This window comes from Nelumbo nucifera, chromosome 5 (assembly GCF_055504915.1).
Source record: "Nelumbo nucifera cultivar China Antique chromosome 5, China Antique-T2T, whole genome shotgun sequence".
NCBI lineage: Eukaryota > Viridiplantae > Streptophyta > Magnoliopsida > Proteales > Nelumbonaceae > Nelumbo > Nelumbo nucifera.
Window position 1 is genome coordinate 40,218,530 of NC_142653.1, and position 16,699 is coordinate 40,235,228.

Consider the following 16,699-nt stretch of genomic DNA (forward strand, 5'->3'; position numbering starts at 1 on the left):
CTTTCTGATGTATATACTCACTTTCATGCAGGATTTTTCTTTAATTATAACTAATAGAAAAATTAAAAAATATTTAATATAAAAAGTCCAAAATTTTAGAAAGTATTTTTCTTTCTAATGTTTTCTGTAAAGCATACTCTCAGTTCTGACACAATAATAATAATAATAATAATAATAATAATTTAAAAATTAGGAAAATATACTAGATCTATTTAGAAAAAGGTCGAAACAAGCCATTTGGTATGTCCATAGTTGAACATATCACATGTGTTCTTATCCTCAATTCAGGTTCCTGGTGATGGTGTTCATTAATGGGCTAATTTGTCTTATTTTCCCACAGGTAACGTGGCACAATTCCTCCCTGTACAAACACTTCTGTGATGGGAAAAAGCTTCTAATACTCTTCAGAGAAGTTAACAATTTTGGCTAGAAAAGCTAATTACAGAAAATTAGTGAGAAAGGAAAAGTTTGGTTGCATTTGATTCCTTGAATTAGTGAGAAAGGAAAAACTGGGAAAATGGGAAAAAAAATCTGGTTTGACAGAAGTAAGACAAAAACAGAGAAAGTTGAGGACTTGAGGGAAAATTCTTTCTATGGGTATGAATATAAAGTATAAACTTTTAAAGACCCCTTTACATAGTCATTCCACGTGGCAACTTTTAAAGACCCCTTTACGTGAGAAGAAATCCTCTCTTTTTAGAGATCTTCCTTTTTAAAAATGTTGATGGCTAATTAGATCTAGTAGAAAATGGTCCCACTTCCAATTGCGTGGGACCTACCGTTCCATTTGATAGATGTCATGAGTGCCACCGGAACAGCATGCACGACGAGTTCATGCAAATAGATATGGATAAAGGGAGGTATAACATTTTTGCTTTGCCACTTGATACAAGTGCTTTTTTACGTTGCTCCCTCCCTCTTGCAAATTAGGGCAGTCAATGGGTCGGGGCAAACCGGATAAACCCAAATTGAACCAACCCATTTATATTGGGTTTGGGTCCGATCAGTTTTACTTGTTCTGAACTAAAAAGTCTATGACTAAACTGAGATGAATTTGATACATTGCAAAGAAGACCATGTTAGAAGGGATTTTACTTGGCTTCTACCAGATGATTATAAATTTTAAACCCTAAACCCCTAACCCCTAACTCTAAATCTTAAATTAATCAATGCTAAAAATACACACAATCAGGTCCATATCCTTGGACCGGGTGAGAACCAATTATCATCTTATCAAAAGAAGTTATTTATTGCAAGTTGAAGGGCATAAAAAAAAATTAAAGGATAACATAAAAGAAATTAGATGGAATAGAAATAATAAGAAATGATTTAAGTATACATACAAGGAATATGGCACTAAATAGAAAGAAATGCCAAAATAAAATTAATGTAGCTGATCCCATAAGGCTTAGAGGATGATAATAAATTTTAGTTGTTCTGAGTTGATAAATACCTAAAATGACTATATGATGAATTTAATTATATATAATTAGGTAAATGTATATTAAATATTAATAGCTATTATTATTTTTTTTATAAAAATATAACTACTCATGATTGTGCCTAAATAAGTCAAATTTAAGAAATAAGAAGATTCATTATCAAATTACATGCTAAAAGTGCAACCATGGATTATATAAATATAATCGGTTTTTAACGGATCACGTCCGAATGCAGACCCGGTCCGAAATTGGATCCGGTTTTTAACGGATCATGCTAAAAGTGCAACTATGGATTATATCGTACGTAGACTTGTTTATGGGCCGGCCTGGCCCCTGGACGGGCTTGAACATGTTTATAGGATCACAGGTTTAAACTCGAGTCAAAAAGCCCAGCCCGTAATAAATTCAAGTCGGGTTTGGGTTTTGTCAAAATAGCTCAGCCCGACCTAAAATTAGACTTAAAATGGGTTATGTGATTAATGTCAATTTGAATAAATTTTTTGATTTAAGAATGTAAAACAGTATTTTAAAACGTAAAAGAAAAGGAAAAAAACCATCTTATAGGCTCATTGTTCATTTAAATAAGAAAAAAAAAAACATCTGAATTTTTAATTCTAATTTGAATAAGAAAAATCGTAATTTTTTTTATTAGGTCAGGCTTCGAATTCGGGCTTCGGGCTTTTTATCAAAGCTGGGCTCAGGCCTAAGTTATAGGTTAATTGATCGGACCGAGCTTGAACTAGGGCCTAACGTATTTCCATTAGTGATGAATAAAAGCCCGCCCCGGTCAATGAAGAGGTATTATCGTACGGTAATTCGGTATTGTTCATGTCCGTCCAACAGAGCAATGGGTCAGGAAAAAGAAATATCTGGTGTAGGGTGGAGGCCCATTATGTTATGAGTGGGACCCGCCCTTGAGTTCCAAGGCAACAGGCGCACATGGGTAGCCGCGTGAACTTCCTTGAAAACAGTTGTCCCCCGGTTGGACGTTGGAGAAAATGTGTCTCCACTCGCCGCTCGTGATCCGAATATATCCCCCCAGTTCTCTGTTGAACCCACCAAATCTCGATCCGATTGGCGTCGTGATGGACAGTCTGAGGCTGTCAGCGTTTGTGTCGGTAGAGAGTACCTTTCGGTCCCGGAGGCTTTAAAACGAATTGGCATCTGCTATTCACACAACGCTCCTCACACTAATCTAACCGTAAATTGAAAAAATCTTTCGTATTTGTATTTATCATTTATTGGGAGATATTCTGAATGTACAGTCACGACATGCTATGCTATGAGGTTGGTGTGACCCTCGAAGTGCTAATTGAAAGGGAGGGACTATCCTCTTTGGTTCACTTGGTTTGGACTTCTGACCAGCCTTCGGAACCACTGTCCATCCAAAGAAGTCCTCAAAGTAGAGCTGTCAATGGGTAAAGTGTATTCCATAGAACTGAATTGACCGATTGAATTAAAATTAGTTTTTAGGGATGTAAATGAATTAGATCGGATTAGAATTAAGATATATCTGAATCCGATATGATAATATAAATTTCTTATTCAATTTGATCGAAAGATTTGATTTCGAATTCAAATATGTTATGTCAAATATCCAAATTTGATCAAATCTGATTTAATTTCTCTAAAATTTAACAAGTTTTTAAATAAAAAAAAAACATATAAAGAAAAACAAAAAATATATAAACATTTTCAACTATTTTTTCATATATATATATATACACATGTTTTTTTCTAAAAAATAAATAATATAAAAAATTACAAAAAAGCAATATAAACATATTTTTTAATAAATAAATAACTTTTATGTATATGAGGATCAGATCGAATAGAGGTGACCCAAAAGTGATACGATTTTTAATCAAATCCTATTAATCGATCTGATAAGGGAGATACCAAATTCCAACAAAATAGAACCAATTCGGATAAGATCATGACCCGGTCCATTTTACAATCCTATTGGTTCTTGTTGCTCTTAATTGATTATTATATAGTTAATAAAATATAAAAAGCCTCCTGATTATTTTTTATTACATTTTATGTCCAAAAAGATAAATTTCACAAATAGCATATAAGATAATTTTAGTTAGAAACAACTTGTTTTATCAACATATAACCAATTTACTATTTTATTATAAGGTTATATTATAAAAAATGAAGTTTTAAGTTATCAGGTCTAATCGAGTTAGACCAGATTGCCCCGATTAGAAATCGATGGCATGATTTAGGTCTATCATATGGAATCGATTAATTAACAATAACCCAACTCATTGACAGACCGACAGCTCCAACTTAAAGCCATTTCCTTGGGCTTTTAACTCATGTTACTCAACGCCATGGTTTGAGCTTTGAGAGTTAAGGGGTTTAATTTCCTTCAATTCCTGAGGTTGGCCCTTTGGTTTATATTGATATTTGGAAAACCAGGCCAGAGTAATCAGTTCATCTGGATCAAAACAGAACCAGACCACAACCCAGTTTAATAAACACTAAACACTCCATAACTTGCACAATGAGATTGATAAAACAAGCCAATTGTGGCAATGTAAATGCACACTGGAATAGGCTTTGCTAAGGCTGATGCTTGCTTTCTGCTTTTGCAGAAAGTTAGATGGAAAGGAGGAACTTTTGTAAACCTTTAACCCCACTTTAAGGAAGGCTTCCCAAATTAAGCCCATCAAATGGGTCATAGTCTGAGATTCCATAGCCGAGCTTTGAAGGAAAGCAGTTCTTTAATTCACAAAAGGAAATAAAAGATTTACAATTTTACATCTTAGCATATCTACAATGAGATCTGCATCTTCCCTTATAATAAAGGAGAGGATCACTAGGGGAATCCAAGGAGGGCAATAACCTCTAATTTACAAAAACAAAACTAATCGAGTCAAAAGGGGTTTGAGGCTCCTGCAAATATAACTTTCAATTTATTTCAATGGCAAAGATTTCAATCTTCAATATTTTTGCATTGCCCACAACAGATTGGAAGTACACCTTGTTCTGTTCTAGTTATGAATTGCTTCTAAAATTCTTTTAAGCTATGTTTGGCTTGAGGGGAAAAATAGGGAAAGGTAAGAAAACCTATTGTAAAGGTTTCTTACCTTTTCCTTCCTTTCCTTACTTTTTCCTTCAAACCAAACACAGCCTTAGGTGATAGAATAGACATCTAAAATTCGTGGTGCTGTATGCTTAACTTGGGGCAAAACTGAATTGCTCAACCAGACACAACCCTTAATTGTTTGTTAAGGGGGAACTTTGTACTGAAGGCTTCACTGAAATGAGATAAAACTATAGCTGGAAGTAATACAACCCAATGTAGTCGTGCTTCATTGTCATGCTTCATGTCCTTGGTATGCCCAACAGAGGTTTTAGTATGCGCGTGAAATAATGTTCACATGTAGTGTTCTCTCTTGTCATATTGATCATTTTTTTCAGTCAGCCCATGAATGATGATTGGGCTTTTGGGTCCTCTGGAATGTGGACCTAATGGCCCACCAAGGGCTGTCAATGGACTGGATTTGGATTGGGTCTAATTCATCCATAGGAATATTTGGTACAGTGTGCGTTGCCAACTTACTGTTGCTTTTGGTTAACCTGTGAAAAATATATATTGTCACATCATACACGTATGCCATTTTAACTAGAAAATTTGTAATATATGAAGGCAAGTACTAGGGGTGTCAATTGGACTGGGTTTGGTCCAATCCGCTCCAGTCCAATGTGAATCCATTACAAATGGACCAGGTCTAATTCAATGAATATTTTGGACTATTTTAGATTAATCCAATTGAATGTTTGGATGTACAATCTGTTCAAATTTGTTTTAATTTAGATTGGTTCCAACCTAAATCTAGTCCATTGTCAGTTTGGCACCTATATTCTTATCTTCTATAAATGGATCAGATATTGGCTCAATCCAACCTAATCCAATATAAATTCATTATGAATGAACTAGGTCCAATCCAATCCAATAAATACTTTGGACCATTATGTCTGGACTTGTCCAATTCAATATGCCTTGTTGGTCCATCCAATCCGTCCAAATTAATTTTGATTTGAACAGGATCCAACCCAAAACTGGTCCATTGACACCCCTAATGGCAACTCAACACTACTGTACCAAACACCCCCCCTGCATTTGATGCCCATTAAAAATCCAATCCAGTTGTAACCCAAAATGTTAACTCACATTCTCAATTTCTCACTTAAAACAGATTGTAGATGGGGTTTTGAGTCCAGCTATAGCTGCATCTTGAATTGGAGCTCTTCAATCCATGCAGGTCCTGATCATTGGATTCCTCCACCATTTCATACTTTTAATATGAACATGGGTGCAGCCACTTTTTCTTCTCATTATGGTGCTGGTTTGATCTGCTGAGACTCATTTGAGGTAGCTATGTCTCGAGCAAAGCTATCAGAATTACTAGTTGCAAATTTGCAATGCATCCATTACTGATTGGCCTTTGGTTAAGGCTTAAAACTTGCAAGCTCTCTTCATCTTCCAAGTTAGATTCTGAGGGAGATGCACAGGACATAGTCCACCTCTTGTTGGAGTTTTTTATTATTCCTCTGCGCACATGCATCTGTATGTGACAACCAGATAGCTCATCACCTGGCCAAGTGGCCCTTAGATCCTTTGGGAATTGGCATAAGGGCCTTGTTAAAAAAAAGGGGGGGGGGGGGGGGGGGGGAAATTCTATAGTCAAATTAGAACTACAGCCACCTCCTATCCATTCAATAGTCTCCAATATTTTCAATGCCCCCAAGTCCCAACTAGAGATTTTCACATAAAAGAGTCACCACTTTTAATCTTGTTTGGAAATAAAAAGTGCTATTCCTATAAATACTTCTCAAAACTTTATATTAGGGTTGATTCAAATGGGAAAAACTTCAAACCAACTTGATCAATAACTCTGATCATTTTCCCAACATTTTTAAAACAAGTCCACAAACCTTTCTTGGAGAACAAAGAACCCCCTAAAAAATCCATTTAAATCCACTCTTACAAGTATCCTGCCTCCATCAAGATCTTTCATGCTTATCAATTTCAAACAGAATTTTAGTTAATAATCTACTTACAAACGTACAATGAAATATGAACAAAACACAGTACATATTTAATAAGGACCATCCTACCATTGGTCTGAGGCATAAGCCCTCGTCAGAAAGAGGCATAAGCCTCAACCTTCAAGGTGTGAGAAGTAGAAATAAACCTCAAAAACCTATGACAATTGAGTTCTTTAATACCAAAAAAAGGTTTTCTTAGTATTTTCTAATTTTAAATATATGGAAAGGGCCCTTTGGTAACTTCTATATTACAAAAAAAAAAAGATTAAAATGAAAAGTTAATAGAACAAATAGAGTTCCTAGTTTCTTGGGGTTTTAGAGGAGTTCAATGCAACAAGGACCAAAAATAAAACTTTCATCATTCTCTCTTCATTGTTTTGCCAAATCAAGTGGGATTTTTTTCTTATTATTCTACACTTTTGGGTGATTAGAAATCTAGAATCCTAATTCTTAAATTTGTCAGTTTTTCTATTCTCTCCACAAGAAAATATTATTTGCTCATTTTTTGCCTCTCATTTATATTCCTAATAGATTTCTTTTATTTTTATTATTCATTTATTCTTTGCACATATTAAACCAATTAAGTTATTTCCTTTCTTCTAAAATGTTGGGTAAACAAAATATGGATGATTTATTAGAAGATCTCAAGGAAAAAAGTGATGATAGAGAATTTTGATAATTTAATACATATGATTGGCTATTTGAACAATTTGAGAAATTTGGATACTCAAATTTGAAATATAAAAGGTTTATGGTCATTAGTTGATTATTTATTATTTTATTGAATGCAAAAAACCTAAACTTTGTCACTTTTAGACTTCTACTAATAAGAGGTTGTCATGATAATGATTAAAGTATGAAAAATTAAAAAGAAATTGTAGAAAAAAATTCAATACACATGTAGAAAAAACAATTTTTTATTAATTAGAGTGTTGAATCCTTTAAGGCTGCACTAGTGCATTTTTGGACTGTTACAGAGACGTTGAGATTGGAATAATCGAAGGAAGGGGAAGAAGCCGGCACACTTTCGGACCGATGGGCCCTTGTCAAAGCCCTATACCAGAGCTGGTTCAGAGAAAAAAAGGCAGAAAAAAAATCCATGCCAAATTGACCAATAACTCTGTTCATTTCCCTAAATTTCCTAAACCAAGTCCACAAACATCTTTTAGAGAACAAATTAAAGAAACCCCCAATAAATCCATTTAAATCCACCCTTAGAGATATCATGCTTTCACCAAGATCTCCTCTCATGCTTATCAATTTCAAACAAAGTTTTTTAGACTTTCAGTGGGTAATCTAATCACAAAGATTCAACGAAAGAGGAATAAAACCCAACACATATTTAACAAGAACCATCCTACAAGCCTTAGATAAATGGCAAATAAACCTTATACCCATTCAATCTCTATTTCAATCTATCCAAAATATAGGATGAAAAAGTGAAGTCAATCTAAGGCTTGTATCCATTCAATAAAGAGCATAAGGGAAGAAGAGTTACATCTCATTGAATTCAGATTTGATCCTCACACCTTTCTCAGAGCCTTTTGCAGTCATACATTGGGAACATCTCCGCACTTGTATGTTTTTATTCATGTAAAGATATTTCCAATGCACGGCTATGAGAGAGAGAGTGTGTGTGAAGATGGTCGAAGATAGTCTTGCAAAGACCAAATCCGATTTCCATCCCATTGTGCATACAACACATCCCCAAAATCACATGGACCATTAGGACTTGTCATAACTTGACTCATACATGTTCTTTATCAAATACTGATGGATCTTATGATCCAATGCAAGAAAATGCAGGGATTGGAAACATCACCAAACATGCCTTAACCCAAGCTGTTCTCTCAGCAGTCATCAGGTTTCCTCATATGTAAGACTCAAGGACCCTACCATGCAGAAATTAGAGCACTGACTTGGGCGATTGAAAGAGCAAGATCAATGAAAATTCGACATATCATAGGACTTTAGGCTCAGTTTGGAAGGAATATAAATATTATTACAAATACATAAAGTGCAAAGCCGTTTGTTTTACATTTGTATTGTATTTATACTCTTTCCAAACTGGGCCTTAATAAACAAGTTTCAAAGAAAAAATAAAGAGTGCAACTGAATTGATCAAATTCATTAAACTCATCTGCAATAGTCACTTTGACACTTTATCTTTTGTACATCTACCTAGATCACAAAATCACTTAACTCATGGGCTGCCTCTATTTGCTTGTAAAAATGCCCAACTGATAAACACTTATATCTGTAAGGCTGTAATCAGTTTTCTTATTGGATATATATATATATATATATATATATATATTTATTTATTTATTTATCTTGAAAACAAGAAAAGCATTCTTCTTTCACTAAAAAGGAGAAATGCCCAAATGTAATCCATTCATTTTCGTTTTCACTTGTTTTAGCAGCATTTTAACTCGTTTTGTAGTAAACCCTAAATTCTTTTATAAAACAAAAAAAAAAAATCCATTTATGCAAATGCTTCAGCAAAAATCAAAACATCATCAACAAATAATGAAAAGTGAAAACTGGAAAATACTAGGAACCATGGTCCATGAATAAGTACAGGGTGTATCAATCCCAAACAGATTATTAATCGGAACAAAATCATAAACCCAAAATCGTCGTGATTAATAATTGAGTCGGACCTTATAGACCCGATTGTACTGACAGCTACAATTATTTGGATAAATAAAAACTTAAAACTTGATCTTTTAACAGTAAATATTAAATTATTTATATGTTAATAAATCAAGTATTTTTAATCAAAACTATTTTATACATTATTTATTGTCATTTGTAGACAAAATATAAAAAATAAATAAAAAAACTAGGAAACCTTTATATAAACGGTTTGAAACAAACAAGAATCAGAAATTCGAATCGATCCAATTATTAAGCAGGACAAAATCACATACTGATATAATCGGTTCGGTTCGGCCAGTTGGGTTGAATGACAGCCCTGGAGTGTTAGTAAAAAAAAAAATGAAAAAAAACATAGGCAGGGGTGAAGCAGGCCATATGCGTACATTAGCAAATGTGACTTAATGTCGAAGCGGGGAACCGGAACTCGGAAGTTTATCCACTCGAAATTGTTCGTTGGAAATCGGAAGCTTTGCAACAATGGCGCTCAAACACCCATGCTTGAGTTGCTCTTTCCCTTCCATTTCCTTTGCTTCCACAAGCCCTAACCCTAATTCCAGTGCTGCTGCACCATTTTACTACTGGACACCTCACTTATTTCGCTACTCCAGAACCCTAAGAGTTCACTCTTCCTTTGCAACTCCACAATCCGTTTCTCAATCTCCAGATCCTATTTTTCTCCCTTTTCTCATCGAAGAGGAGGAAAAAGAAGAAACAGCAGAAGAAAAAGAAGAGCAGAAACCAGAACAAGCCCCTGAAGACCCAATTGTCCAATTCTTCAAGTCTCGCTCTGCGACTCAAGACCCCGGAAAGGAAGGCAGAGTCCACCTTCAAAAGAACCGCCGGACTTCGTGGCATCTAGCAGAACTTGATTGCTTAGAAGCCGAAGCTGACAAAGAAGGTGAAGAGGAAGAAGGAAATGAAGGGTTTGGTTCTGAGGTTTCGGATTCATGTCCGGCAGAGGGCATTTTAGCAGAAATTTTGCAAATCGCTAGGAATCCTCCGGAAAATTTGACATTAGGTGAGCTTCTGGGTTCTTATGCAGGGAAGATTGGGGAGCGAGATTGCGTGGAGCTGCTGCAATTGATGGGACAAGAGGGTCTTGTTATGGGTTGTCTGTACTTTTTCGAGTGGATGGGTTCGCAGGAGCCATCACTTGTTACACCAAGGGCTTGTTCAGTTCTGTTTCCGATCCTGGGTAGGGCAGGCATGGTGGAGAAGTTGATGATTTTGTTTAGAAATTTACCATCCGGGAAGCAATTCAGAGACGTGCGTGTCTACAATGCTGCAATCACAGGCTTGTCGGTCTGTGGCAGGTATAGGATTCTTAATATCTTCTCCTGAGCTTACGGTCTTTCCCTTTTAGATTTGTCGAATGATTTATAGACCCAAAAAAATTATTACCTGAAGATGAGATCATAGGATGTCTATTTGCATTCATTATCCATTACGGCACTACCTAGGCTGAAGAATTTGTTTTACCTTTGTGATGTATATAACCACTGGCTATACTTCCTATCTCAAATACTAAGTGCGTGTCAAGTTCAACTCAACATTCCAGATTATGGATATAATATAAGATTATGTTGAACCTCTATTTTCAGCTTCCCAAATAGTGTGCAATGTCAGACTACATGAAATTAACTAGAGTCTTGTTCTTATTGGGTGCTTTCCTTTCAGGTATGATGATGCTTGGCAGTTGTACGAGGTGATGGAAACAAATAATATTCAGCCAGATCATGTAACATGTTCTATTCTTATTACAGTCATGAGGAAACGGGGTCAGAATGCCAAAGAGGCATGGGAGTTCTTTGAGAAAATGAACAGGAAAGGAGTAAAATGGAATTTGGAAGTTTTGGGTGCTCTTATAAAATTCTTCTGCGATGAGGGGTTGAAAGATGAAGCTCTAATCATCCAAACAGAAATGGAGAAGAAGGGTGTCTCTTCAAATGCCATTATATATAACACCTTGATTGATGCTTACAGTAAAGCCAACAAGGTTGAAGAAGCTGAAGGTCTTTTCGTTGAGATGAAGGAGAAAGGGATTAAGCCAACCTCTGCTACATACAACATTTTAATGGACGCATACAGTAGAAGAATGCAGCCTGAGATTGTTGAAGATCTGCTCCTGGAGATGCAAGATATGGGCTTGGAACCAAATGTGAAATCATATACTTGCCTGATTAGTGCATATGGAAGGAAGAGGAAAATGAGTGACAAGGCTGCAGATGCATTTTTAAGGATGAGGAAGGTTGGTATAAAACCGACTTCACATTCATATACTGCACTAATCCATGCCTATTCAGTGGATAGATGGCATGAGAAGGCTTATATGGCATTTGAAAACATGAAACAGGAAGGAATTGAACCCTCCATAGAAAATTATACTGCCCTTCTTGATGCATTTAGACGGGCTGGTGACACCCAAAAACTAATGGAAATTTGGAAATCAATGATAAGTAATAAAATTGAAGGGACAAGAGTGACATTTAACATTCTCCTTGATGGGTTTGCTAAACAAGGTCAATACATTGAAGCAAGAGATGTGGTCTCTGAGTTTGTGAGGATTGGCCTGCAGCCAACAGTGATGACATATAATATGCTGATGAATGCATATGCACGGGGAGGGCAACACTCTAAACTGCCACAGCTATTGAAAGAAATGGCTGTTCTCAATCTAAAGCCAGATTCTATAACTTACTCTACCATGATCTATGCCTATGTCCGTGTTCGTGATTTCAGAAGAGCATTTTATTATCACAAGCAGATGGTGAAAAACAAGCAAGTGCCAGATGCAAAATCATATCAGAAGTTAAGGGCAATTTTAGATGTGAAAGCTGCAATAAAGAACAGGAAGGACAAGAGTGCACTATTAGGTATAATTAATAGCAATTTAGGATTATTGAAATCCAAGAGGAAGGGGAAGAAAGATGAGTTGTGGAAGAACAAGAAAAAGCGATCTAGTGCAGTGCGATGATTCTGTTACTCTTTCGAGCAGTTGCGGTTGCAATTTGCAGTGGGGATGTATGATAAATAACAAGGACTTGCCTGCAACAGTTGTGTTGTTTATTGGTTTATTCCTGCTGCAGATAGTCCTTCCTTCTTGTATCTTTGGTGAGGATCAATCTTTTGATTTCAAGAGAACAATCAAAGTTGCTGGAGGAGAAAGGAGAAGCTCTTCTCATGTGCTGTGGATACAAGTTCTTCCCCAAAGCCTGTACGCTTGCAGAAGGGTGTGCTAAGCTAAGCTACAGGCCCGATCTCTTGCTCTACTTGATTATTGATTAAGGGCATGATTTATGTACTTACTGTGCAGTGTTTGATATTGTACTCGAAAATAATCACGAAGATCCATGTCATGTCTGGTCGTTAATTATTCAGGGGACTGATTTGCACACATCCCATTTTTTATTAAAGGCATGATTTATGTACTTACTGTGCAGTGTTTGATATTGTACTCGAAAGTAATCACGAAGATCCATGTCATGTCTGATCGTTAATTATTCAGGGGACTGATTTGCACACATCCCATTTTTGATAAACCAGGAGTGCAAATTAAATTTCATTTGTTAGATTCGTGAAAATGCAAACGTGGTTTGGTTTCGTATTGATAAATTTTGTATTCTTACCAAGCATAAGCATATTCGATTGTGATGGGTACAAACAGGAATTTCAAGACTGCAGTCTACCTTTTTTTTACATTGACCAAATGGAAGCAAAATTTGCTCCCATTTCGAATGCAAAAAATGTGAGAAAACAAATTTCCTTTGATTTTTAGTTTAAATGTATTCTTACCAAACACTCGCAAAACTGAACTGGAGTGCAAATTGCTTTGGTTCAGCATTTACTCTCTTACCAAAAACAGCCTTAGATTCAGCAGGTTCAGCAGGGAGTGTTTCATCTATTGTTCCAAATGGTGAAACAGCCCCAACACAGTTAAACATAATAATTACCTAAGATCTTTGAGAAACTATGCAGCCAACTTTACGTAAGAACTTTCTGTCAATTTTTTATTTCTCTCTTATTTTCTACCAAACCAAAGAGTTTCCTGATCAACCACGGTCCTATTTGGATGAAAAGTTAGTTTCTTAATTGACACTGGCGTGGGGAAGAGGGAGAGGGGGGGGGGGGGCTAGAGCCCTCTCCCGTTGCTGTTCCCGGACCACCCACCCCTTCCTTCCCCTTCGCCCGGCCCGGTGAGGTCCGAAGAGATCTGAAATCTTTTATACAGTCTTTTAAATGGCAGAGAGAGTTAGTTCATTTCTTGAAAACTCTTAAGTATGCTTATTCTAACTAATTTAAAATTTCCACACTAGAAAGCTATGAGTATGTCTTTATCTTGGTACTGGCATTGCATGCACTTGTCGATGCAGCTCATATGTTCAAAAATGTTTCAACTAAAATGGAAGATATTTAGCTCTACTTCTGAAAATGGATTTACAGACCCGCAATTTACGGTCTGCAATTTACTTTTACTGTGTGTAATAAATCATGGGCAATTAGGTGGTCAACAACAAACGTACGATACATCTGATACGGGACTGATACTAGGACTGGCATTGTGTCGTGCCAGTCATGCGTAATCGACTCTAGGGGTGAACAAAGAAAGCTCAAAAATCCGAACCAAAATTCTGGTTAACCAAACTGACTGGTTCTGGTTTGCTATTCTTAAAAAACCAAGTTTTAGTTCGATTTCAGTTAGCCTTTTAAAAAATCGACACTTAACCAAACCAATCAGTATACAGTAATATATATTGTATTATATATTTTATTTTTATTTTTACTTTTTTAATCAAAATAAACCCATCACCATTTGACTTTTTGAGTTTCTCCTTTTCCCCTTCTTCGATACCTAAAGGCTAATACTAAAATTGAATACCCTTGCTTTCCTCTTGTTCGTCTTCCTCCCCAGTTCTCCTTGCTTTTCTCTGGCATTGGTCATCCTTTAGCTTGTTTATGTCCATTGTCTAAGTTCAACTTCAGGCCTTTAGCTTGTTTAAGTTTTTCTTTTTTTTTTTGCATAAATATTATTATAGTTCAACTTCATTTCATCTTGTTCATTTATAGTGCATTTTTTTTTTCATTTTTTTGGATTGTCACTGAATGTTGATTAATAGTTAGTTTGTTTTACTGAATGCCTATGCCTATAGTTGCATTTGAATTGGCTTTTGAGGTTGTGTGTTTGATTCATTTCGTAGTTCTCTAATTTTGAATGTCTATGATTTGTAGACAAGATTGGTTGCAAATGTCACGTGGTTATCTTTATATAGAAGAGAGATTAGATGAGCTTGAAATTATGGAATCATGCATGATTTTCGAATTATTGTTGAAGCAATTAGTTACATTTTACCCCAAACCAAGTCCCTGGCCAAAAATCATTGAATCGGGCAGTCGAACCATCAACCTGTCAACCTGTTCAATGGCTTTTGGCTGTTTTTTATTTTTAATTTTTGTTGTTAGAACGGACTGTCCATTTAAATTGGACAATCGATTGTTTAAATTGGACAACCATCCGTTCCATGTATCTTCATATCTTTCACTCATATGCATGTGTTTCCAAAACATATCCATATCCATATTAGTATCCAAATTGTTGATACAAATCATACAATACCTGATACGAATACATTAATCTTTGATCAACAAATCAACAAGGGTCAACAATCCCTTATTGATTCCTTTTGAATGATGAAAACTCTTTAAATTTCCTCGAACTTTTAATTGCAGAAACCATTTTCCGCCCAAAACAGCCATTATGTCTCATTAAAATTTCTTTGGTACTGCTGGAACCGGGGGAAAGGACAGAGCACTTACAAGGTTGCATTAAAATGAGCTTTAAGAACAGAGAAGTGCAATGGTACATGTTTAGTATCTACATATTTTCACCATTATCTGGTAGTCTTCATCCTTGTGTTTCTAATTGGGATGGACTGATTGGGTAGCCAAACAAGAGGGGGCATGAAGAAAGTTCCTGTAAAGAGTTCCAAGTGACTCAAGAATTCAGTGCCTCAAATATTCGAGGAAACTGCAGCATAATACTTACTATGTTGGTTGGTCAAGTGTTTATATCACTCTATTATGACATGGGAGGTGAGGTTTGACAGTTTGACTAATAGTGCTATCTATTAATAGATTACAGTTTGCAATGGATCGAGTGAAATTCTGAATTAAAAAAAAAAAACAAAACAAAACAAAACAGACTAGAGATAATTTTGTAATTGAATTAATTACAAAAGAGCAATGCCAGGAGGCTCGACCCTTGAAATCACTTGGGCTGCGTTTGTTTCTCCTTAGAATGAACTTAATCTTTTTTTTTTTTACTGAAATAGTACATCTCTTTATGCCTCCTGTAGTCCTGTGGGTGTGATCAGTGTTCAATATCAAGAAGTTGACTCGTTTTCTAAATAGAAATTCTAAGCTGATTCAATGTGATTGGAGTGCTCTTAATGGTATTACAGGTTTCTTTGGCTTTTGCATTCTGTCTAATGACAATTCCTTCAGGAGGGAGCTAGATAGTATTATTGTGATCCTTTGGAAGTGGAGCCTGTAGGGGTGTTAATTGGACTGGACCAATGTGAGTCCATTATAAATGGACCAGGTCCAATTCAATCTAATGAATGTTTTGGACTAATTTGGACCAATCCAATTTAATGTCTGGACCATTTAATCTGTTCAAATTTATTTTGATTTAAATTGGTTTCAATTCAAATCGGGTCCATTGACACATATATTATTATCTTATATCAATGGACCAGATATTGGGTTAATCCAATCAATCAAATGTAAATTTGTTACGGATAAACCAGGTCCAATCCAATCTAATAAATATTTTAGACCAGATTGATCCAATCCAATGCCTTTTTTATCCATCCAATCTGTTCAAATTGATTTTGGACTGGATGGGGTCCAATCCATTGACAGCCTTAAAGCTGGGGACAATTTAAAATCCTTGCTTTTTGCTGCAGAACAGGATTGAGAAGATATAATTGTAGTTTCTGATTCAAAAATTGCTATAGATGCCTGCTATGGGATTGATCAATAATATTTTTGGGTTTTTTAAGGAAAGAGTGGATATTATTTTGAACTTATTATTTGGTTTGTTTATAAAAGCAGAATGGCCCCACTCATGGTTTTCAAACTGTTGACCCAGATGGCCGGACCATTTAGCCCAGAAACCATACAGGCAAGTGGCAACTGGTTCCACTTCACCCTTGAACCAAAATTTTGCCAAACATCAGGCTTGGTCAGTGACCCGCTGACCTGGGCAGTCAACCCATCAACCCATACAACCTGGTAGGGGTGGCAATTTTTCACCCAACCCGCTGAACCCACTCAACCCGCCCATTTACTTGGCAGGTTGTGTGATCAACCCATCACCCAACCCGCTCATTTAAATGGGTTGGGTTGTGGATAACCATGGGTTAACCATTACAGATATAAGTATTATTTCCTTAGCCTTTTTTTCTTATTTTCTTCATTTGAATTAAATAATTTATAATTAATGCATTAATTTTCTTTTAATTATTTGATTAAAT

At 35.8% G+C, this 16,699-nt stretch overlaps 1 protein-coding gene across 1 annotated transcript; it reads left to right on the top strand.

The window, feature by feature from the left end:
• The first annotated feature begins 9,582 nt into the window (after positions 1–9,582).
• On the top strand, positions 9,583–12,706 carry EMB1006 (Pentatricopeptide repeat (PPR) superfamily protein). The gene is made up of 2 exons (XM_010245220.3): positions 9,583–10,480; positions 10,845–12,706. Exons 1-2 carry the CDS (start codon positions 9,645–9,647, stop codon positions 12,139–12,141), a joined length of 2,133 nt encoding a protein of 710 aa, XP_010243522.1. The 5' UTR covers positions 9,583–9,644; the 3' UTR covers positions 12,142–12,706.
• The last annotated feature ends 3,993 nt before the right edge of the window (positions 12,707–16,699 follow it).